Consider the following 23,803-nt stretch of genomic DNA (forward strand, 5'->3'; position numbering starts at 1 on the left):
TGAAAACTTACTGGCTGCTTCTTGTACATATTCCAGCATTACGAAAACGAAATTCATAGAGCTTTATTGAACAAAGTGTGTAGGGACAGCAGTACATTCTTGTCATTCTAAGTAATCTTCGCATGAAAGACGAACTTTTCCCTCCAGTCTCAATTATTGGAATGCTTGGTTTCATGATTTGATACAATATCAAAATGAATCACAGGAAAACACAAACCAGCATAATTCCAGCGTATAAAATTTGAGCGACAGCGATAACCGTCTATTCGACTCCTTTCTTGTCAATCACCATCAGCGTAGAAATGATATATCAAGTGAGGAAACAAATGATTCAGCAGACAGGATCTGGCCAGGTATATCCTAGATCGAAGTCCAAATTCGGTCCAGTCGGGAAGAAAGAGCCCGTAATCTGGCCTGTCGCAGGATCATAGGGGAAGTAACTGTCGTAGGGACTTCTACCAGAAATAGATTTCTCTGGCTTGATGAACTCCAGTAGATCTGGCTCGAGATTGCAAGATACGGGCATGGCAAGTGGAGTATCAGCCTGGTCCATTGGCGAACACGCAAGGGAGTCCATCTCCGCAGCTATTTCCGCAGCGGCTGAAGCATCAGCGATTGGTAGAGTAACGGATGGGTCGAAGGCAATGTCTTGCACAGTTTGATCTCCTTCGAAAGCGGCGGCATCTGCAAGGTCTGTTGCATCAAGGAGAGAGGTAGCGGATGATTCTTCATTGTCGCTGCCTGAGAAGTCGTCGACGTCAATTCCGACATGGGGTACTAATCTGCGAAGGAAGCCGTTACAGAGCTTCCAGGCTCGTTCGGAGGCCATGTTTGATTTGGATAGCGTTGACAGCCAGTCCAGTGCCTTTTTAGCTGCCTTGGATACCATGATTGCTTTCTCGGGGACATGTTGGGCCCGATAGGCGAGTTCCAGTAGCAGGATTGTGGCTGCTTGCATCAAGTAGTGGAGCGTGCACCACCATGGGGAGATGCGATGCAGTAGTGCCGCGTCAGGCGTATCCGGGAATAGGGTTAGCATGTGGCATGCGGACTCAACACACTCTGCGGCTGTTTTGCTGCAGAATTCATGGGTTTTATCGCCCTCGGCTGGAGATGGGTCGAGTCGGCACAGACAAGGACGTGTAATACCGATTTTGGTACTGTAGAATAAAAAGGCGAGACCCATTCGTTGACCGAGCGGGCACTGTGATGTCTGCGTTGAGGTGAAATCATACGCGGACGGAAGGTTCATGAACCAGGAATCAATCTCGAGCATTAGACTCTGGATTGCAAATTGGGTGCTGGCCCATGGTGACTGTAGGGCCTCGGGGCTGTACAGTTTCACCGTCATCCGCTTGGCTATAGTGTTGAGGGATGTCAACTGGAGGAAATGCAACGAGACACACGGCGGTAAGCTCTTAAGATACTCTGCTCGACTCATCTTTGTGTCGGCCTCCATGGGCTTGTCGTTGGTGTCCGAATCGGCGGTAGACTCCAGGCTGGCTGCGCTATTACTAAGAGAAATCCGGTCCATGGGGCTGAGTGCAGCCCGTCCCGTGGTGCTGATCAGTTGCGCAACCTCCTCTCTCTGGAAGTCACTTTCATCGAAGGGCACGGGAAGAGGCGTGGTGCAGCAGTTATCAGTGATGCAGGACGGACGTCCAGTCATGACAGAAAGGAGATGGTCGACATTGTACAGAGACCACCAAACACGATAGCGGATCTCTTTGGATGTATCAGAGGTGCAGGAACCCACGTTGCGTAAATGTAGACCAAGAGCCAATGCTCCTCGAACAGCACTTCCAGACAATTTCCATGCCCTGGATGGCTATCAGTATGGAGCTTCAAATCGGAGCCATGAGGGATGAGATACCGGTTAATATGCCCCGACGAGATCATGTAAAAGCAAGCAAGTCCTTCGACTTGCAGCTGTTGCAGATCAGGATGGTGCAGAAGTTGGTCTTCCAAGCTCAAAGCTCTTGCTCGCGCAAAGTAAAGCTCATGATCATCTTCCCCTCCTTGCCAGTCTGCATTTGTCAACTGTCCATATTTCGCTGCCGCGGCGAAGATTAGATTGAGTATAGCCAGCCACTTATCCCCAGGTTTCAACGTCGGTTGACTGAAAAAGACTTGAAACTGAGAAACAAAGGTAGAGACACCAATGATTGGGAAAGACGGATGCACCGAGCTAAGATAAGCATTAAGAAACTTTGTAGCAGTCTCCCGTGACGGAACAGCATGGGCATCAACTTGATCTTTTCCTGGAATATCCATGTCATCGAGATAGAAGTTTGCTGATGCCATCAAGGCATCAACAGGATTGTCAGGTCGAGGCGTCAAGGTGGGCGACGGTAAGCCATTGTCATCGCCTGAATTCGACATACTCGCAGACCATGCTTCGCATTCACTGTTGACCTCTTTGCTGAGCTTCTGAAGCCAATTGATCTCAGAGCTCTTTCCAATAAATCCGGTTGCCCGAGCGGTTTCATCTCTATTGAAGTCTTCTTCTGTATGATCGACAAGATCTAGAGGAGCAGTGGATGAGGGTCGAGATGGCGGGGGCTCTGAGTCCCATGAGACATTATGCTCTCCAGCTCCATTTCCATCACCATTCAATGTAAGATCAGGAGCAGCGCCCTTTCTTTTGTTAGACAGATGTTGGGCTCTTTTAGAGATATCAAGACACTTACGGCTGTCAAGGCAATGTTAACAAGCTGTTCATCGGAGACACCGAATCGACTACTTAGTCTTTTGATAACGTCCTCGTAAGCGTGTACCTTGGCTGATAAGCTAGCTAGCTGCCTGTTCAATGAAGAATAGTAGGTCAGCTTCGTCTGTAACAGATAAGTGTAGATAGCTACGGACCGTTTAGACTTCTCTCGCTTGCCATCTGTATAGCAGCAGATGATGCCAGCCTCGCGACAGTTGCGGCACCCAGATTTGTCTCCAGTGCATTTAGTCTTTCGCTGTCGGCATGACTCGCAAGCTCGACGGACATGTCGACGGTGAAATCTACCCGGAGAGGTAAATGCTGACTCTGCTCCTTCAGCAAGCCGCGGGATGGCCATTTTCTTAGTTGCCAGCTCGGAGTCTGCCCTTTGCAGGGAAGGGATGGGGGTGTCCTGGATCAGTTGAATCAGATTAAGTTTTAGCCGCGCTCCTGTGTCATAGTTTGCATACCATGCTAGAAAATTGGTTGCACGTTTCCGCATCGGCACATGATAGCTTGAATAGGCTCTGCTGTTCCGTCCATGATGGAAGATAAATGCTACTCATCATGAAGAAATTAGAGATTATTCTATGCTGGTGTCTTTTCTAAAGTAACGTGGGTGGCATATCAGTATGTCACATCATGGTGTCAATAGCTTCATTGGGCCAATTTGCTCACCTTGAGTCTTCAATGGCGAAGTCCAACATCGCCAGCATCAGAATGGCAATGAGGCAAGATGGCGGGAGCATCTGGGATTATAAAGACGTTGGAAGATCCGTCCTATGGTAGTAATGGTACACTATCTACTGGGAATGAACTAGTTTGGGTCTCCTACACATGATCCAAACTCTGTGTGCGATTGATCTTCTAGTGAAGACACGGACAGCTCGGGAGCAGGTCGAAAGTCAGCCAATTTGGCCACCGAGCAATGTAAACAAGTGTCTATAGCATCAATTCGCCTCGGGAACCAATAAACAGTGAGGCGAATTTGAGGTCTTTTCACGAAAGTTCGATCACGCTATTTGCCATCGACATCAAAATAACGGCGCATGTTGCATTCCAGGGCTTTTGATCTGATTGTGCCCACATATTGGTCAGACCATGGAATCCATCCCCCAGCATCTATCCACTGGTTGCGGTACCTGTCTCTCGGTTTTTGAAACCGACAGGCTCTGAAGTCCGAGCGCTATTGGGGGAAACAGATCGACCAGCAGCTCTTAGAGATATTGTGCAAAGACCGAAGAACGGAATATTGCGACTTACCTTTGTTTCGGACGTGGTTGTATCGATTTGAGTGATAGTCTTTCTAGTTAGGGAAAGTGCTCGCGCTACTCTCGAAGTAGCTGTCATGGCCTAGACCATGGAGGAAAGTCAATCTGACGTTACTAGGTGGCGTCGAAGCTTGTTAATGTCCCTGGTTGGTGATTGGCTTCAGCATGCCTGATTCGGTGCTGACTTTAGTAGACCGTGGGTGGAGGACGAGGTACTGGAAATATGTTAACTCAATGTTGGGAAGGGGTATCCCGATCGAGAGATTATTTGTGTATTTGGAAACCCAGAGGGTCCGAACGTTCATAATATTGACGTCGTGAATTACGCGGTAATGATCGAATAGGGCATCACTGCGGATAGCGATTGAGTTACGGGGATGTTATGGACCAAAACATCATGGAAGTCAACGTGAAAGTCTAGTTTAATGTGTCAATTTTGTGTAGAATTGGGACACGGCCTTAGCCAAGGGTTTTGAGAACAATAAAATGGGCTTTGAACACGATCTTAGAAGCAAAATGGCAGGTAACCACAATCCGAACGTCATTAGTATCCGACTCTATACAATGCACTCCTCGCATCACACAATCACGAATTTCTCCGCAACGCTGCGGACATCCTTGGAGAAGCCGGCACTCTCACCCTCCATCTCCAGCAAAGACACGTCGGTGACATCGACGTCCACGAATGGCTTAGACTTTGTGAATCGAACGCTCATGGGGAAGAACTGATCTTCATCACCGTCAGTAGTCTCGAACTCGAAGCTACCAGTGGGGTTCGACTCGTCAACAGCACCGAGGTTCCAGTCAAGGCTGTCACCCGAGACCTCGTATACAGCATCAAAGCTGGCGACTGCAGGCTCCGAGTCACCGTAGGGAATGGTGACAACAACATCACGCAGGCTGTCGCTGCCGGTGAGCTCGTACTCCACAGTCACAGTAGTCGAGTCGGAGCCCTTGTTAACCCACACAGTGAATGTGATGGGGAGAACATCGGTATTGTCAGCCGAGCTAGCCACGCGCCACCGCAGAACGCCAATCGCGTTGTTGGTGGGGAACCGCTTCGAGGTGTCCTTGAGTTGGATTATGGAGGAGCTAGTGAAGAGGGCCTTATCCACATTGGGGTGGGTTCTGAATTGGGCACCATGGGTGGGGTTGGCCTGTAAATCGAGGCGCAATTTTGTGAAAGCCGGGTCCGAAATGCGGAGCTGAAGGTCGCCCTTGACTTCAAATTCCTTGAGGGCACCATCGCGGGTAAGAGTTGCGGAAATAGTCTCGGCAATGGTCATATGAATAGGCTCGCGGTCCGCTGTAAGGGATTCGCGGGCAGAAGCGGATTCTTGCACTGGGGTAGACACTTGCGGTGTAACCAGGGGGCTATCCTCCTCGGGCTCGGGACCCATATCACCCCTGACCTTCTCGTAGATATCGGTGGCCTTCGACTTCTTGCCGAGTTGCATACCCTTGCCACGGGTTGGGAGAGGCCTAAGATTCAAATGGTTAGTATTTATGTCCAAATTAAATCTCTCGCACAAAGGCAAAACATACTTGGCGAAAGTCTTCTTCTTCTCCGCCTCATAAGAATCATATGTATCCGGCACTGATGGGCGGGAGGGAGGTGTGTAGACGGGATAAGAAGGGGCCCGCGGGGCTGCGCTACGGCCTGAACGAGCAGCTTCCTTGCGCTGCATTTCCAGTTGCTTCGCCTTCCGCTTCCGCTCCTCGCTGGCCTCCAATTCCTTGTTCTATTCACTGGTGTCAGTCCGTAGTCGGCCGCGTTGTCAGAATCGAAACATACCCGCTCAATAATCTCCTGGATTCTCTCTTCATGACTCTCCATCTCCAGGAAGGTCTTGATCTGGGACAAGGACAGATTCTCCCGGTAGCCCAGTGTCACCAACTCATCGAATGCGCTCAACAACTCGAAGGAATTGCGCAAGATCTCGCGCTCGTCTAGGCTCTTGCAAATGCTGGTGGTAACCTGAGCAAAGAGGTGCAGGCTATCAATGTCTTGGAGAATGTTGGATTGGCGGTTGGTGATCAAGATAATGTACAGCTCATCCAATGGCTGGTAGACGAAGCGCACGTTGTCTTGCTCGACGGTGGTGTGTTGGGTGCCCGAGTCCGCCAGCTTGGGGAATGAGGCGAGAAGAGCCTCAATTCGCGACCGGGGAATCTCACGAAATTGTCGCGAGAGTACAGCTTTGCCTCCGCGGGTGCATATCGACGCTGCGAGAACGACCTGTTGGGAGAGTAGAACTGGTCAGTTCAGGTCATTGCGGGGAGGGAGTTGATTGGGCAGAAAGGGGTGAGTATATAATTTACCATTGTGTAATTGTAGAGAGAGTATCTTAAGGAACAGGAAATGCGATACGTGACTTTGAAGTAGTGGTGTTCGGAGTGAATCCAAATTCACGACGCCCCTGTTTAGTGTTTAGTTAGATCATCAGCAAGCTACTCTGTTCTCTTTCACTGCCTGGTCCGTGCTCACCGCTTCCCCCCTTCGCTTAGTCGTCAGGCAGTGAGCAACCTTTTTTCTTTCAGTTTGTATCCAGCATTCTTCGCCTACCCATCCTTTTGCTTCTGATTTTCATGTTTCACTTCGTGATCTGAAACTCAAGGAGTACTTATACAACCCCTTCGACTTTTTTCCATTTCCCAGTCTCCCTATGATCTTCACACTTTAAACGCCGCACCCCCCGATTCTCGCGACACGTTCCGTTACTTCACTTTTTGACGCGTTTTGTAATGACAACGACATCTTCTCTCCTTCCTTCCGGCATGGAGGTTCCTGCTGGGGAGGATCTTGAGATGGCTTCACCCTACCAAGGTCAGGCCGATGATTTTGATATCGATATCGACCTTATGGAGGACCATGTATCCAACATGGACAGTGATATGATGGGCGCGGACGACTTCCCCAACACCTCCCAGCCCTCTCTATTCCAGAATGATGCGACAGACGATGCCGACATGGTCGATGAACCCTCGGAAGGATCTATGGTCGATGCGGACAACCTAGCCGATGAAGATCACGATATTGAGGTCCAGTACGACGATGATACCTACGAGGCAGATATGCTGGAGGGTGATGATGTTGAAACCACCGATGTTGCTGTACCCGCCATTAATATTGAAGGTACCCCGAGTATTGCGACCCCAGCGATTGAGAACAACGAGCCGAGCCAAGTTGGTCCGGAAGCGGCCGCAGACGGTCAAGAGGCTCAGTCTTCACCCTCCGTGGCCATTCCTGTAGAGAGTGAACAGCAAAAGCAAGAGCCTATCATTGAGGTACAAGAAATCGTGCAAGAAACGATTCCGGCCGAAAATATTGAGCATGAACAAGCCCAGCCCCTTGAGAGCGCTGAACCCGTTGCCGACAACGACAACAACAAGGTCGGTGAGCAGACTAATAAACCCGCGGAGAGTATGATTCCGGACGCCCAAGAGCATCACACTCCCGATCACTCGGTTGAGAATTTAGAAGATCACAAGGCCTCTTCCCCGAAGGCAGAGCCTCCCACTGTTGAGCAAGCTGAGACTTGTGTTTCGAATGAATTAGAACATGAGAATACTCATGATGAAGAATCTCTTCACACAGTCAAGGTCATCTACCAGGATAATGAGATCTCCCTCTTTCCGCCTTTGGAAGGTGATTCAGCCGAAACTTTCTTCCTTCATGACGAAGATGTAGCCTATGACAACGTTGGCAGATTATTCAGCTCTCTTCGTGAGGTGCTTCTGGATAATATTGCCGAGCATGAAACTCTTGTTATTGATATCGATTCCCTTGGTATTCAAATAACTGAGGTACGTTCCACTCTTACTCGCAACATTGCTCACAACGTGCTAATTCACTTTTTAGGACTCGTCTTATACATCCAGAATCACTTTGCACCAGATCTTGGATATTTACCTTCGCCTTTGTCATAACGACGGCATCCATGACCCGGACGCTCTGTATCTTAGCCTTTCCAGCAAAGCAGCTATCCATCATGAACTGGCCAACCTGGACTTCGCTGCCAAAGAAGGCAAGGGTTTATCCCAGATCCACCTGTGGGCTGATTATGATGAAGAAGACCCGGTTGTGGAAGAGGCTGCCGGCAGTCATGAACAATCTGGCGATGAGTTGCCACGGGAATCTCAGGATGATCAGTCCAGTACACGTGGTGGAATTGCTGCGTCTCATGACGCCGGCATATCTGGTAATGAGGCAACAGATGAACTTGATGGACCTAGCAACGTGGAAAATATAGCAGACGAAGCTCATCAGGAATCTGGTCGCGGTGATGCTGATGTCAAAACAAACCCTGAACCAAACCCCACTGTGGCTCAAGATGAACAAGAGACTTACCAAGGAGGGGAGGATCACCATAACAAATCTGATGGCGCTGAAAGCCACAGTGAAGAACGCGACCATGCCGAGGATCCAAGAACCGAGTCTACCGGCACCGTGGCCCTTGAAGATGCATCTGTGGAAGCTACCCACGATGATTGGGACAATCATGAAACCTTGGAGCACCATGATACCAATAAGGACGATCAAGCCCCTGATAATGGAGGATTTGATGATGACGAGTTCTCTGGTGCTGATGATCTTGAAGTGGCCGATCTTGCTGTTCCCGTACAGAAAGTTGAAGCCGAGGATCAACACGAGGACGGTGCTGAAGGCGTAGTTTCTGCATCCCAGCATGGTGAGCAGCCCACGGATGACTTCGAAGCTACGAAACAACTTGACCACGATTACGAGGACGGTGTGGAAGATAATACCGATCCCAATGCCTATGAGGAGTCGGAGTCCACATTGGAGAACCTGCCCCAGGAAACTTCCTTCTCCGAACAAACCCCAGAGCCTGAGGATTACCTACTTGGGATTGATGAGGACGTGATGCAAACACCTGCAAAGAATAACGAAATTGAGCAACTCAACAACGCCGATGTTGCGGATGAGGAATATTTCGAAGACGACTTGACCGCTCCCTCTTTTGAAGATGGCGGCGATGGTCAGCAAAACTACGAAAATGACTACAACTATGAGGCCGAATTGGACGCCCCGGAGGAACCTGAGTTGGGTGAAATAGATCCCTCTTCTACTGACTCTCATGCTCCTGACAATCTTTCCGTCAAACGGTCCCGTGATGAGGATGATGAGTGGGACATCACGGAAGCCACGACACCCGACCTCAAGCGTCGGCGACCTTCGTAAACCCATGCTTCCCTTTTTCTGCGCGGCATCGTTGCCATCCAAGACTATCTTGGCTGGCAAGCTTAGTCCCGATTTCTCTGGATGCCGTTGCCTTATGGTTTCCAACAGTTTCGCCATGATTTACTAATTCTGATGATCTTTCAGCAACGGTGACGACCCGTGGATTTGACTTTCACTATCACAGATAACAACCAGGTACGTTCAACACTTTTATCCTCCCCCGCTCTTGGCCTTTCAGGTCTCCTTTTCTCCCGGCCCTTTGCACCAGAGGCGTTTGAGGTAGTTCGCAACGCCTCGCCTTCCCATGTTATGTCTTATTCCTGTACGGCGATCGGCTTTTTATTTTTTTCTCCCTGCGTGATACCACTTCGATCCAAAAGTTGAGCTCGGCGTTGATGGGAATTTCGGTTGGGGCGTGTTTGCGGTTTGCATATCACATAGTATTCGGCGTACGCGTGCAATAGGCTCCACCTATCTTTAGCTCTGGCGCTGAAATTGAATTTATTTTTATCCAATCTTATCAGATGAGACTCCTTTACGTGAATATCTTGATGGTGTTCATATTTAATTGGTAACAATAGGTTCATGTATACACCATGGCTAGCCCTGGAGTCCGATCTCAGGCATATGTATATAAAGCCAATTTGGGACAAATCCCACATAATGGGGCAAGAACGGTACATCTCATTTCCCACAATGCCCACAGCAGTATCCGGCACTTGTGGAAGTCCGCTTAATCCGCATTTTGGCGAATCAAGTGGATCCGTGGCTCTAAGTATAGCCAGAGCTGAAAGCGGTGGTGGTGAGATCTTGAAACGACGATCGCCGCCACTTCTGACCAAGACCAAACTTCAGGGTCCAAGCATTTATGCAATGCACAAAAGCCCCTACCCTAGGGGCATTGGCTCTTTTGTCCGCGTTTCAGTAACAAGCTACCGATAAATAAAATGATAAACTCGTCATCTACTCCGTAGGCGCTAATAAGAAAGCCAAGGTAGACCCATTGCTAGCATTAAAACTAGGCTAGAGCACCTACTCAGCCGTTGCTCTTACGCGTCCCGATCGGCCCAGTCTCGAAACGGAACCCCACCGCACGCAGGCACCAATCCTGCCTTTACACCACCTGGCACCGCAATCTCCATCCCCTTACTCATCCATTACTCCTGCAGAAATCCCGGGCGGGCTCGTTGTTTCTGTTTCTCAGTCGCTTCCTACGTCGTCATACACTTCCCTTCGTTTAGTCCTTCCTTTCCGTTGCCCCCTCCCCGATACCAACAGCTGGCTCTGGAGGCCATTCGACAGTAGGAGCATCGGCTCCTCAGAGAATATCACCGTCAACATGCTTCCAGACAAGTACGTGCGCAATGCGCTTCCCCGGACTCTTGCCTTCAATGCGTTGGGGCCAAGGTGGCCAAGGTGGCCAAATGCTAACAATGCGCGCGGAACAGATATGTCGGGCTAATATTAGCCATCGTATCAACAATGGCCATTGGTACGTGATTTCCCTACTTTGAAGAGTCCGAGAGGAACCAACTAATGCAATTCGCAATCAGGTACTAGTTTTGTTATTACCAAAAAGGTTCGTCCTTCCTCCGAAATCGCCGACCGATGAACCCAAACCTGCATGGGATGGGGCGACAAGGGACGGGCACGGCCGTCGAGAAATAACTGCTAACGCGCTCGATGCAGGGCTTGATGCATGCTTCCGAACAACATGGTTTCGAAGGCGAAGGATTTTCATACTTGAAAAGTCCTATCTGGTGGGGAGGTGTCGTCACACGTATGGATATCCTCAACATTCGAACTGGACCGCGGAGCTGGAATCGCTAACATACATTAACACAATAGTTGCCCTTGGAGAAATTGCCAATTTTGCCGCCTATGCATTTGCGCCCGCGATTCTGGTGACTCCGCTTGGAGCGCTGAGTGTTCTGATCGGGTAGGCACTTCGCTCCCTCGGGTGGCTGGGGCCCTGCTGACAATCATCCCAGTGCGGTTTTGGGATCATATTTCCTCGATGAACGGTTAGGGAAGCTGGGTAAACTAGGCTGTGCCATGTGTCTCCTCGGCTCTGTTGTCATTGTCCTTCATGCGCCGCCTGATAAGCCGGTTGAACGGATTGATGAGATGCTCGCATATGCGGTCAAAGCACGTACGTTCACGCCTTTCTCTCCATGCTTCCATATTGCTTGCTAAATCGGAAGTCTAGCCTTCCTGTTATACTGCTTGTTTGTGGCGGTCTTCGCGACGGTCATGATTTATCGAATCGCCCCGCTTTACGGAAAGCAAAACCCTCTCATCTACATCTCGATCTGTTCCACAGTGGGCTCGGTCTCCGTGATGTCAATGAAAGCCTTTGGCATTGCGGTGAAATTGACATTTGGTGGTAATAACCAATTTGGAAATGCATCCACCTATGTATTCGCCATTGTCACCACCTTCTGCATTCTCACCCAGTTGAACTACTTTAACAAGGCATTGAACTCATTCTCGACCTCAATGTAAGGGAAACACCTTCCCCAAAAGAGTCACTCCTCAAGCGCTAACATTGTTTGTTCTTTAGTGTGAACCCTCTCTACTATGTTACCTTTACGACCTTCACGCTCTGTGCCTCATTTATCCTTTTCCAAGGATTCAACACGACCGATGCCGTCAACACCATTTCCTTGCTCTGTGGTTTCCTGGTCATCTTTACCGGCGTATACCTCCTCAACTTGTCGCGACACGATCCTGACGGACATGCCCTGGTCAACTCTAAGCTTGATGAAGAGGGAGTTCCGACCGATGGCATCGCAAGCTTTCAAACTCGACGGTCCATGCAGGCCCGCCGAAGCACCGATCCCCATCGTCGGAGTTCCTCCAGCCTTGCGTTCCTCAATGGCCACGGGGATCGCGAAGGGCTGATCCACTCGTACGATCTTGAGAACGGCTCTGGCATTGGCTTGAACGATTTGGCAGAAGACGATGGAGAACCAGGCCCGACATTCGCGGCCGATGAGCGCACAGTGAAACACACCAAGCGAAACAGCCAGATTTGATCGCCTCTGGAGTGGTTTTAAGCCAGCGCTTCCACTTCCTTCACGAAGTTACTGCCGCCACGCTCTTCTCCAATCTCTTCCCAATTTCCCACCATCTTCGAGCCATCTGGCTTCCCTGCATTTGTTTCCTCGCCGAAGCCCTTGTATTATTATTGTTTCCTCCAAAATGCCCGAGTGCAGAGATGATTACTCGGAAAATCTCAGGCACTGGACATGCTATGAATGATTGGATATGACTCTGGTTTCTCTGAATCGCTGATTTCGTTATTTTTTTTTTTTTTTTTTGTGTGATTTGGTAATGGGCAGGGTTATCATGTATATACGGAGTGTTTTGACAAGGAATTCCATTTCCCAATAGATTGGCATACAATTCGTCAGGAAGTGGGGCTCCACATCCGATGATGTAGCTTGCAAGTCAGCTGTTAATGGAAGTTTCACTTCCGAATTCCAAAGCTTGACCGGCGCGATATAGTCTCTCTTTGGCTCGCCTCCTTTCTACTCTCTTTCCTCAGGCCGATCTATATCGTTTCGCGAAGCGATTCCTCTGCGCGATGCCGGGTTTGTTGCGGAAGCTCGTCATCGTCGCCGCAGTCGACGGGCTGATTCTGCACGGGCACGGCATAAACGGACCCCGCCATAACAATGGCAGCAATAATGAGGCCTCTTCCATCCGTATCGACTACAAAACGAATAAAATCACTGCCCTGCCCGCTTCCACGGAGGAGTCACTAGAAGATCGCGATTATTTGGAGGCCTACGGACTTGTCGGTAAGTTTGACCATGGCGCTCCCCGGGAAGCCGCGGGCTATAGCTCTAATTCTATCATCCCTTGATTTTAACACGCATTCAGGTCTGCTGTCTGTCGCGTCACACTCGTTTTTGGTCTCCATTACGCAGCGCCAACAAGTCGCACAGATTCAGGGCCGTCCTGTCTACGCTGTGACCAATGTTGCAATCATTCCCGTCTCCTCGCAAGCGGATGCCAACCGCGCAATCACACAGGCACGGAAGGAGGTCTCACAGGGCGATCCTGATCTAGACTCTGACTCCGAAGACGATATTCCAGACCATGTCACAGATCACGGGGAGACGGAAATTGGTAGTGCGCCGAGTTCGCCTAATCGGCAGGCAACATTCCATACCCGCGGTGCTAGCGTTGGTAGCATAGCGGAGGATGTCATTGGGAAACGGGTGCCATTTGGTCGATTTGCGGCTAATTGGCTCTCACGGAGGAATCTGGGATTGCCGCGGCCTGGAGCGATAACGCAGGATGTGCCTGAGTCGCCCTTTGATGAAACCTCTTCACCCGGGACGGCCACTCCAGATGCTGAGTCGAAGGAGGATGAAGCTGTGGAGGCCGCTTTACCTGAAGATCAGAGAGAGGACATGAAGCCTGGTGAAAAGGACGAGCTTCCTCGGTCTGGTCAAGCGTCTGACCTGTTGCCCAAGTTGCTGAAATATACGAAGCTACTTTTTGCGTCGCATAATTTCTTTTTTGCCTATAATTATGATCTGACGAGACCTTATAATGCCCAGGAAGCACGCACTGAACAACTTCCTCTTCACAAGGCTGTAGATCCCTTGGTGGGTACTGTTTGTGCTAAATGCTTGGTATCTTGCTAACACGGTTCTAGTACTTCTGGAATAAACATCTCATGTTTACATTCATTGAAAATGGTGCTCATGGCTTTGTGATGCCACTCTTGCAAGGATTTGTTGGTCAACGAGAATTTACAGTCGCCTGTCCTGAGCAAAAGCCAAATTCTGAGTCTGCAGACGAAAAGCCGGTTGAAGCGAAAATTCTTGGCGACAGCCAAGAGGCAGGCTCGGTGGAGACGGAAGTCTCTAAGCGCAACTTTCTGTTGACCCTCATCTCGAGGCGGTCTGTCAATCGACCTGGCCTCCGGTATCTCCGTCGTGGCGTGGACGATGAAGGAAATACAGCCAATACTGTCGAGACGGAGCAGATTCTGTCCGGCCCTGACTGGGACCCTTCCAGCAATGTCTACTCGTATTTGCAAGTGCGAGGATCGATCCCCTTGTATTTCTCTCAGTCCCCATATGCCTTCAAGCCCATTCCGGCGCTGCACCACTCCGCTGAAGTCAATCAGCTTGCATTTGGAAGGCACATTAGGGAAATGAGCCGGAGATACGGCAAAATTCAGGCCGTTTCTTTGATTGACAAGCATGCGGGAGAACTGAAACTGGGCGAACAATATGAGAGATACGCCGATGTCTTTAATCAGGCCGGTGGTGTTGATGGCACACCACTGCGGTTGGAGTGGTTTGATTTCCATAACGAATGCCGTGGAATGAAGTTTGAGAATGTGTCCCGTCTAGTCGACCGGGTGAAGGAGACACTGGATGAATTTGGTTATACTAGCGTCAAGGACGGTGTATCGTCGCTCAAACAGAGTGGTATCATTCGCACCAACTGCATGGATTGTCTTGACCGTACCGGTGTGGCTCAGTGCGCATTTGGCCAGTGGGCTTTGGAGCGCCAGCTTCAAAATGAGGGCATCGCGATTGACCTGGGTGGTGACTCGTCTACTCAGTGGTTCAACACTCTTTGGGCAGATAACGGCGATGCTATTTCCAAGCAATACTCGTCCACTGCTGCTTTGAAAGGTGACTATACTCGCACGCGAAAGCGAGACTATCGAGGCGCAATCAATGATTTTGGACTCACTCTCTCACGGTACTACAACAACATTGTGAACGATTACTTCTCGCAGGCTTGCATCGACTATCTGCTGGGTAATGTCACCCCGCACGTTTTCGACGAATTTTCCATTGGCTTGCAGACCACCGATCCAGGCATCTCGGTTCAAAAGATCCGGCAGAATGCAATCGATACCAGCTGCAAGATCGTTATCAGCAGTCCCTCCGAGGAGTTCCTTGGCGGTTGGACTATGTCCACCCCCCGACAACCCAATACGCTACGCACTCTTCCCTTCGAAGAATCTGTCCTTCTTCTGACAGATGCGGCGGTGTATAGCTGCCGTTTCGACTGGGAGACCGATAAAGTGCTCTCTTTCGAACGGATTGACCTGCGCTCTGTATCCCGTATACATTACGGAACATACGTCACCTCCATCCTAACAGAGAGCCAGTCGAACGAGCGCACCAACGTGGGCCTTGTCATCGTCTATCGCGATGGTGATGAGAATCTCGTACGAGTCAACACCCGGTCCTTGCAAAGCAGTGTCCGTCCCGCCGCCCTCGAAGCCTCCAGCAGCTCCACGGGCGAATGGGATTTGGTTTCCTGGCTTCGTGGTACTAAGCGCGCCACTACACGATTTATCGCATTCAAGTCTCTTCCACTAACAAATGCGGGGACTAGCCCTCGCCTCGGGCCCACGACGGGTAATGTTCGCGAACTTGATCGCGTTCGCTCCATCTGTTTGGAAATCGAGCGTGCGATGCTGGCGGGTGATGGGCAGAACAAGGATGCAACATCTGTTGTTGAAGAGTCTGATATCATTTCTTTGGCTGATGCGAAGAAACGGACTGGAATTTTGGAGTATCTTGTTTATGATATCAAGAAGATGGTTTGGGCATGATCATTTGGCGGTCCTTTCGGGTAATTTTGTTTGGTTTAGGGGTCTACAAATACGTATGCTGCATGTTGCATCATTCTAGGGCAAATATTATTGGCATGATGTTATCAATGTTGATTTTCCATCTCTACAGGTGAGGTCATACCCCGTGCTTTGTGGTAGGTATGTGTCAAAGTAAATATATTCCGAGTGACCTCACCGCTCGGACATGCAGATCAGACAAATATAAAAAGAACCGACCGAACCCGTGGACGCAGAGAAGAACTACTACAGACATTCTATTATCTTTAGATGCTATAGAATATCGCGTCAACTGGGGCCAGAGTCTGAGTCAAAGTAACGCAACCCAGTTAGCGTAGGTTGATTTGCTAGTAAAAACAGTGCAGTCGACTAAGGTGGCTACCGCCTTTCTCTTTTGTCCGATCGCCCCAGATTTTTCGACCTTACTTACAGTGTCAAGTCCGAGTCTTTTCCTCCTTTTTTTCTTTTAGTTCTTAAACTTGAACACTGTTTTCTTCTGGGCGATTATTTTTATATCACCCTCAAGTTTTCTGTTCGTTGCTGAATTTACTTGGTGCAGATCGGACGCGTTGGGTGTACCTTGATCTGGGGAACGAAGTAGGGGGACCGGTTCCCACTTTCTTGGCGGGGCGATTTGTGCCACACGCACTTTTGCACCTACGGTCGCAAGCCAGTCGACTTTAGCACCGCTTCAACATGGATTGGCAACCTCAGGATGAGCCATTGAGGCAGCTGGCCTGCTGCCTTAGAGACTCTCTCAATGGCCAGGACCCCACGCTCCGAAAACAAGCCGAAGAGGTACGCCTATAATAAATTTTTTTGCTCTGCACTTCCCCTCCCCCCCTCTTTGTCAGGAACCAACGCAAGAGAAAGCGCACACTGGGATTTAGGATGGAGACTGACATAATCGCGCGCTGCTATAGATGCTTGCTTCGGCGACCTCATCCCCAGACTATGTCAATTACATCACCTATCTTTTCTCGACGTCTCAGGTTCCTCCTGCTGTCGGTATGGACGACAACACCTATAGCGTTGTGCGCTTTGCTGCCGCCATGAACATCAAGACGAAGCTTTACATGGCCTATCAGACGATTCCCCAGCAGAGTTTGAACTTTATTCGATCCGCCGCGTTGATTGCCCTGCGGGACAACAACATACAAGTGCAACGAGGTGCCGGTACTATTATCACGGAGCTGGTGCAGCGGGGTGGACTACTCGCCTGGCCGGAGGTTCTGCAGGAGCTCCTCGCCTTGGTTGGTAACACCGCGGGTGATGTGTCGATCCCCGCTCAGGAGGCTGCGATGGCTGCGCTATTCAAGGTGTGCGAGGATAACCGCAAGATCCTGGACCGCGACTACCAAGGACAACGCCCGTTGAACGTGATCATCCCCAAGTTGCTGGAGTTTACAGGACGGGAGAGCGCACGGGTTCGCGCGCTCGCCCTAAGCAGCATTCACATTTTCCTCCCCCACCAGCCCCAGGCATTGATGGGCTCTTTGGATCTTTTCCTGTCACAGCTTTTCAACCTGGCGGGTGACCAAGATACCGAGGTGCGGAAGATGGTGTGCCAGTCGTTCTCGCAGCTCGTCGAGTTTGCCCCAGAGAAGCTTATCCCGCATATGGATGGACTGGTCAGCTACATTCTCATCCAGCAGCAGAACGGAGAGGACCCCGAGCTTGCCCTGGATGCGGCGGAGTTCTGGATCGTCTCTGGTGAGCAAGAGCGTCTGCAGGCACCTCTGGCACCTTTCATGCCCAAGGTCATCCCGGTGTTGCTCCAAAATATGGTGTATGAGGAAGACGATGTGATCCGCCTGATGGGCGACGAGGACGATGCTGACACCGAGGATCGTGCGGAGGACCTGAAGCCGCAGTTTGCCAAGTCGAAGGCGGGCCGTCTCGATATGTCAAAACAGGGCGACGCAAATGGTTCGCAGCAACAGCCACCTCAGGAGGAAGAGGAGGGTGAGCTCAGCGAGGGCGAGATCGAAGACTCGGAGTATGGAGATGACCCCGAGGACGAGTGGTCCTTGCGAAAGTGCTCTGCTGCTGCACTGGACGTCTTTTCGAATGTGTACCACGACCCTATCTTTGAAATCATTCTGCCATACCTGAAAGAGACTCTGCGACATGAGCAGTGGCCTAACCGTGAGGCAGCTGTGCTCACCCTGGGAGCTGTCGCTGATGGTTGCATGGACGCTGTCATGCCCCACCTCCCAGAACTCGTCCCATACCTGATTTCTCTGCTGAACGATTCACAACCTGTTGTGCGGCAGATCACCTGTTGGTGCTTGGGGCGATACTCCGAGTGGGCTTCCCACCTCCATGAGCCAGCAGAGAAGCACCAATTCTTTGAGCCTATGATGGAGGGCATTCTCCACCGCATGCTCGACAACAACAAGAAGGTGCAAGAAGCCGCTGCATCTGCGTTTGCCAGCTTGGAAGAGAAGTCGGACGAGAACCTGGTTCCATACTGTGAGCCTATTCTCCGTCAATTTGTCAAATGCTTTGGAAAGTACAAGGACCGAAACATGTACATTCTTTACGACTGTGTGCAAACTCTGGCCGAGTGTGTCGGAAACGAGTTGGCCAAGCCCCATCTCGTGGAAATCCTGATGCCTGCTCTGATCGAGCGGTACAACATGATCCACGACCAGTCTCGAGAAGTGTTTCCGCTGCTTGAATGTCTCGGATACATCGCTGCTTCATACGAAGATGCCTTTTCGCCATTTGCCCCCGTTATCTTCCAACGCTGTGTGAAGATTATCTACCAGAACCTCCAGGAATCCATGGCCTCAGTAAACAACCAAACCATTGATGAGACTGACAAAGATTTCCTGGTCACCAGCCTCGACCTTCTCAGCTGCATCATCCAAGCTATTGACCCGCAAAAGAGTGGAGAGTTGGTGGCCGCCTCCCAGCCGCGTTTCTTCGACCTACTTTGCTACTGCATGCAGGACTCTAACTATGAGGTCCGCCAATCTTCCTACGCCCTGCTCGGTGACTGCGCCATCAGCATCTTCCCCCACCTGGAGCCTTTCATCCCTACCATGATGCCGATCCTTATCAAACAGCTTGACCTGGATACCCTGCCCGACGACGATCGCGTCACTGGCTTTAGCGTTCTCAACAATGCTTGCTGGTCCTGTGGAGAGATTGCCGTGAACCAGAAGAAGAGCGACCTTGCCCCGCACGCCGAGAAGCTCTACTACGGTCTCTTGCATATCATCAACAATGAAGAGATTATTGACTCGGTCAACGAAAATGCCGCCATGGCACTGGGCCGTCTTGGTCTCTGCTGTCCTGAGCCGCTGGCACCCCGATTGAGCGAATACGCCGCCCCTTTCTTAACGTCAATGAGCAAGATCGATTTCAGCCGCGAAAAGGCTTCCGCCTTCCTTGGATTCAACCAAGTGGTGATGAAGAACCCTCAAGCGATGGAATCGTGTCTTGGAGTCTACTTCGGGGCTATTGCCGGCTGCGCGAGCAAGTCGCTCTCATCACAGGAGGACTACCGGGACATCCACAGCTCATTCCAGCAGGTATGCGCCCACTCCCCCTGACTTCACAAAATACCGTTCTAACTATCAAGCAGGTTTTGCAAGGATATAAAAATATGATACCCAACTTCGATTCATTCCTCTCCCAGCTTCCCGGTCCCGTGGCCCAGAAGCTGCGCACGCATTACCAGGTTTAAGGCCAGAGGTTCCATGATTCCCCCATCAAATCGACTTCATCCTTTCCGATTGAGATCTACATGCACGATGATGGCTTTATGAAATGCCGAAATGCTCCCTCATGTGTCACCTCTAGGCTACACATTTACATGGCCGATTGAAGTCCAATGACAATGTCACCTGTCATACTCTCTGCCTCTTCTTACCAATCAATGCACTGTTTTCACTTTTCTTTGAGCGCTACGGGTTTATTATAGCCCATTGTCATTATGACCTAGAAATAGGAGGAACGAACGGAAGGAATCAGTTACGAAAAATCATTAGGTCAATAATCAAGGCGAGCTGAGCTCTTGACTGGGCGTTTCATTTCAGTCCCATTTCCTGCATATTCTTTTTGAGAGTCGGGGAAAGAAAATTGGGAATTCTCCAGATATGTCATTTGACTATCTACGATGTATCTGATTGCATTGGGTGTGGCTATCTGATTAGTCTGGCATTTGTTTTCTTTTCTCCCCTTCTCTTGACTTCTGCATGTTGATATGAGGGCCGGTTCCTTGGTAGTGTGCGTCGTTCAGCGCTGGCTTTCACCATTTCCCTTTCTTAGATAGATAGATTAGATAGATTCTATGAAAAACAAAAATTTAGGTAGTCTCTTGGTCCATATGTGCAGGGCTTGCTGGGTCCACGGTTCGAAAAAGATGCACTCATCATCACTCATGCTAGATTATAGTCGCAAGCTTGCCCGAAATAGGCGACGTGGCGTTCCCACTCGCTTTCAGGGTCCAATATCGGCAAAAAATGCCAAGCGAGCTGATCCGTCGCCAACGCAGAGTACTTTCTGGACCTCGCTTCTATAGCCCCCACGATAGGCTCGAGTCCCGTGCGCGCTCTCTCTCACTTGCCTCTTTGCGCAGAATGCAGGGTCCTTTGCCAAGACCACGAGGGGTCTTCATTTACTAATCGTTTTATTCACTTTCCATTTCCCTTTCCTTTTCACCGAGCTTTGATTTCCACAAGGTCTTGGAATTAACTTTCCCCTAACTCCTAGGTAGGCTAGAATTTCCCTATCGACCTCCACTTTACCTGCCATAAGGCACGGACGGGATGGATCTTCGCGACACCTCGCTTATTTGACGCCCTCGGGAGTCTGAGCTTAACTTCCGGTCGAGGGGTACTGGGTCAAGAAGGCACGGGAATTACCAAGCCACTAGCCTTTTTTTTTTTCGCCTCATGTACAAGGACAGTGGGCTGGGGAATGAATGACAGGGTCTTTGCGTCGTGGCCCGATCTCAGATTACTGTCTCACTGATTGCTCCCTGATCCCTGTCGGCAGTGAGAGTGGCAATTAGGAGTTCCATTTCTCCTAGGTTTGGAGGCTACCAAGGGCTATCGGTGTAAGCTTGACAGGTAAGATTGGGTTATCTACCTGCAGGGAAGTGCAGATGATATACTTTACACGGTACACGTTTCACTCATACCAGATTCAGATGATACTGTATGAGCTGAGATGTCATCGGCGTGACAGGTTGCCCAAGATATTAAAATTAATCTCATATATCAGGGGCGCTACTCACCAATAGACATGTATGGGGGCGATTCTCGGCTGTGCAGCGGTGTGACAATCTTACAATCTGACTCTGTCCTACAGTAGCCCACTCCGTTGGAATTACCAAGGCTCGCCACGTACAAAGTACCTTGTACCTATTCACCGAAGGAAAATGAGTAATGGGTGGAGATGAATTCTTGACGCCAATCATATTGAACCTAGAAACAATCCATGTAACGGAGTCGTCCATTCTCATTCTTGATACAGTCCGCCAGATTCACAACGTCCATATGTTGACCACCTTCATCATCATCCAACGCGGCATGAAGCATGGGCTCATGGGTTGGACCCTCAAGTTCGAGGAACACGTTGGATGCATGGGCAGAGAAGTCTTCAGCGCTCCAGGCAAATCTGCCTGCAAGGGAAAGTCCGTTATTGACTCAAACCTTCTTCAGTGGGGGTGAGGGGCGACGTTTGTCCTTGCAAGGCTGTCGCTGCCTGGCTCTGCTCTATGCTTACCTCGCTTGGTACCCAAGAAATCATCTAGATTCAGCTCGGAATATGTGGCTTCCCCCGAAGGACGACGGCAGTACGCGGTTAGGACATGCCCATTCTTGAGCTCGATGTCCATGGAGGATTTGTGGAAACCCATCTTTTCCTGTAGATCTTGGAATGTGGGTGTGGAGTGAGTGGATTCGCTGTGCCGTCTCTAGGCTATCGAATCAAATGAAAGAAGTTTGTAAGTGACAAGGAGGGTTTGTTTGTGACTAGGTATTACTCAATTGTATAGCACTGTATAATTAGGAGAAATGGAAGAGAAATTGATTTCGATGATATACATGAAGTGATGTTGTTGCCTCCCAGGCATTCGGTATATAATTCCGATGAGCAGATTATCGCCAGCCATACAGCTGGTGGGGGCGTTTCCCTGCATCATCTTACTCTCATGATGACCTACCTGCATGCCTGGATTTTCTGCTTGACTTCGACTTGAGATATTCTCAATATTGTTTTCCACCCCATTGTCATTATGACCTCATGGGTTTTATGAAGTGATGATGTTTACTTCAGCCTCAGGATTGCCTCTTTGGCATTGAACGCGAACTGGGACGCAGTGGCTTAGCTAGAAAAAAGTAAAGTTAACGCTAACGACTCTAATTAAATTGCGGCGCGGACGGGAGGAAAGTGGGAGACGGTGGGAGCTTCTTGGAATGGTCTGGCTATGCGGGAAGACGCGGGTAAATCGACAAATTCGAGTCGAGATCATCCTATACTTTCTTTTCTTTTGCTTTTCCCTTCTTCGCTCTTATTCTCGGACCCGATTCGGCCTAGGATTACCAATGATTCCCAAGACTACCAGCCATTATGTACTCTAGAAGGGTATATTGCTTTTTTGCCTGCGAAAATTAGGCTGCTTCTAGCTTAGCGGACATCTGAAACCATGGAGATATAGATCGACAGGATGATTTGCCCCTCCATGAACGTTCGAGCTAAACCAACACGCTGGGAAAACGCACAGCCTTTGTTGATCTCGCCATGATCGACGGGGTAGTCTATCCCGCCCCACGCGTCCAGGATGACCTCTTCTGGGGCGTTTAAGTTGGTTAGCGGGTGTTGCCTTCCATGGACCGTGCATTTTCTCTGACTAGACGATGTCATCTGGCAGGGCGGGAGAACCGAGCTGTCGGGTCCGGGCACTGGTCTTATCCCAGTGAAGAGCAAGCCTGGCCAAGCCCGCAGGGTCCAGATCGGGAGGCCTAAATTTGTTCTTTAGCTACCCGACTAATGGATTCCGAGAAAGTAAGATCACTCACATTGTATTCCTAAGTAATTAAATGAATTCATCTTCATCAGCTTTGTGGCTCTACGGAAAAAAAGGAGAATGTTATGGCCCCCAAATCTCAGTGCCCACAGCTTGGCCTAGACTAACCCTGTTCTGGCGCGATGTCGCGAGTAAGCTGGACTAACCGCATTGGTAAGCTAATGTGGGACCTAAAATCAGTGATCCACATTCCCGATTCTCTCAGTCCATGGTCCCCGGTTCATTCGCTTTGAAGTCCTAAATGCGTCCAAGGTGAAACGCATGAGACCACCTCTAATTCCCTAGACTCACAGCAAATCGTGTGAGTGGGAGGCATGAGGGTGGAGCCACGTGTAATAAGTACATTTCCCCCGAGGATTCTAACTGGCTTGAATTCACTCTAGATCCTGCATACCTGCATATCGGCATGTCTGCATGTCTAAGAGCTTCACCGATCAGGAAAAAAAAACGTGGTGATGGAAACTGGCGGTGTAACGTGACACAAGTCAATAACTCAAGAACACCGCGAGCCAGTGTAGCGGGAATGATGAGTTCTAAGCCCTGAAGCTAAGCCTCCTATAGGTAAACCCCTAATCCCTGGTTTTTAGCTGGATTTGATTTTGCTCTGAACAGGGTTCTCAACGTTCCAGCCCAGTGGTAACCCCCATACCTTCCCGACTCCCCGGATTGCCTAGGTGAAGACCCGCGGTTAATCCCGATAGACAGGTCTTACGCCTGGGAAAAAAAAGAAAATAAAACCCCAAAACGGGCTGACCAATGAGAAGGCATGAAAGCATTGCGGAGCATCTGCACGTTCGGTTGTCTTTACCGAGTTGAGTCCAGTCTCGTCCCGCGTCTGACTCAGTGCACGGATAGAAACGGCGCTTTCTAGACTAGCTTCATCTCATTTTATTATTGCTCAATTATTAACTGTTTTTAAAATTAAAATTAAAATTGTGATGATTATTATTAGAGT

The 23,803-nt window shown here is 49.9% G+C and overlaps 7 protein-coding genes across 7 annotated transcripts; 4 read left to right on the top strand and 3 right to left on the bottom strand.

The window, feature by feature from the left end:
- Positions 1-331: 331 nt before the first annotated feature.
- Positions 332-3,276, bottom strand: N7503_011878 (CeGAL family transcription factor; the record flags this gene model as incomplete). Its single annotated transcript, XM_057071424.1, has 4 exons — positions 332-1,820; positions 1,874-2,637; positions 2,691-3,122; positions 3,181-3,276. The coding sequence occupies 4 exons, from the start codon at positions 3,274-3,276 to the stop codon at positions 332-334; spliced, it is 2,781 nt and encodes a 926-aa protein (XP_056918035.1).
- Positions 3,277-4,559: 1,283 nt separating this feature from the next.
- On the bottom strand, positions 4,560-6,306 carry N7503_011879 (coatomer subunit delta; the record flags this gene model as incomplete). The annotated part of the gene is made up of 4 exons (XM_057071425.1): positions 4,560-5,463; positions 5,527-5,723; positions 5,777-6,220; positions 6,304-6,306. The coding sequence occupies 4 exons, from the start codon at positions 6,304-6,306 to the stop codon at positions 4,560-4,562; spliced, it is 1,548 nt and encodes a 515-aa protein (XP_056918036.1).
- A 453-nt stretch (positions 6,307-6,759) lies between these two features.
- N7503_011880 (uncharacterized protein) lies at positions 6,760-9,184 on the top strand (the record flags this gene model as incomplete). Its single annotated transcript, XM_057071426.1, has 2 exons — positions 6,760-7,788; positions 7,844-9,184. The coding sequence occupies 2 exons, from the start codon at positions 6,760-6,762 to the stop codon at positions 9,182-9,184; spliced, it is 2,370 nt and encodes a 789-aa protein (XP_056918037.1).
- A 1,339-nt stretch (positions 9,185-10,523) lies between these two features.
- N7503_011881 (DUF803 domain membrane protein) lies at positions 10,524-12,222 on the top strand (the record flags this gene model as incomplete). Its single annotated transcript, XM_057071427.1, has 8 exons — positions 10,524-10,537; positions 10,633-10,676; positions 10,738-10,763; positions 10,874-10,964; positions 11,033-11,123; positions 11,176-11,336; positions 11,394-11,685; positions 11,748-12,222. 8 exons carry the CDS (start codon positions 10,524-10,526, stop codon positions 12,220-12,222), a joined length of 1,194 nt encoding a protein of 397 aa, XP_056918038.1.
- A 551-nt stretch (positions 12,223-12,773) lies between these two features.
- On the top strand, positions 12,774-15,785 carry N7503_011882 (uncharacterized protein; the record flags this gene model as incomplete). The annotated part of the gene is made up of 3 exons (XM_057071428.1): positions 12,774-12,990; positions 13,073-13,806; positions 13,857-15,785. The coding sequence occupies 3 exons, from the start codon at positions 12,774-12,776 to the stop codon at positions 15,783-15,785; spliced, it is 2,880 nt and encodes a 959-aa protein (XP_056918039.1).
- A 714-nt stretch (positions 15,786-16,499) lies between these two features.
- On the top strand, positions 16,500-19,500 carry N7503_011883 (putative importin beta-2 subunit; the record flags this gene model as incomplete). The annotated part of the gene is made up of 3 exons (XM_057071429.1): positions 16,500-16,601; positions 16,727-19,345; positions 19,399-19,500. The coding sequence occupies 3 exons, from the start codon at positions 16,500-16,502 to the stop codon at positions 19,498-19,500; spliced, it is 2,823 nt and encodes a 940-aa protein (XP_056918040.1).
- Positions 19,501-21,244: 1,744 nt separating this feature from the next.
- Positions 21,245-21,678, bottom strand: N7503_011884 (CVNH domain-containing protein; the record flags this gene model as incomplete). Its single annotated transcript, XM_057071430.1, has 2 exons — positions 21,245-21,441; positions 21,546-21,678. The coding sequence occupies 2 exons, from the start codon at positions 21,676-21,678 to the stop codon at positions 21,245-21,247; spliced, it is 330 nt and encodes a 109-aa protein (XP_056918041.1).
- Positions 21,679-23,803: the final 2,125 nt, after the last annotated feature.

The sequence above is a fragment of the Penicillium pulvis genome (assembly GCF_028828015.1).
Source record: "Penicillium pulvis strain IBT 33274 chromosome Unknown scaffold_8_segment0_segment0, whole genome shotgun sequence".
NCBI classification, from domain to species: domain Eukaryota; kingdom Fungi; phylum Ascomycota; class Eurotiomycetes; order Eurotiales; family Aspergillaceae; genus Penicillium; species Penicillium pulvis.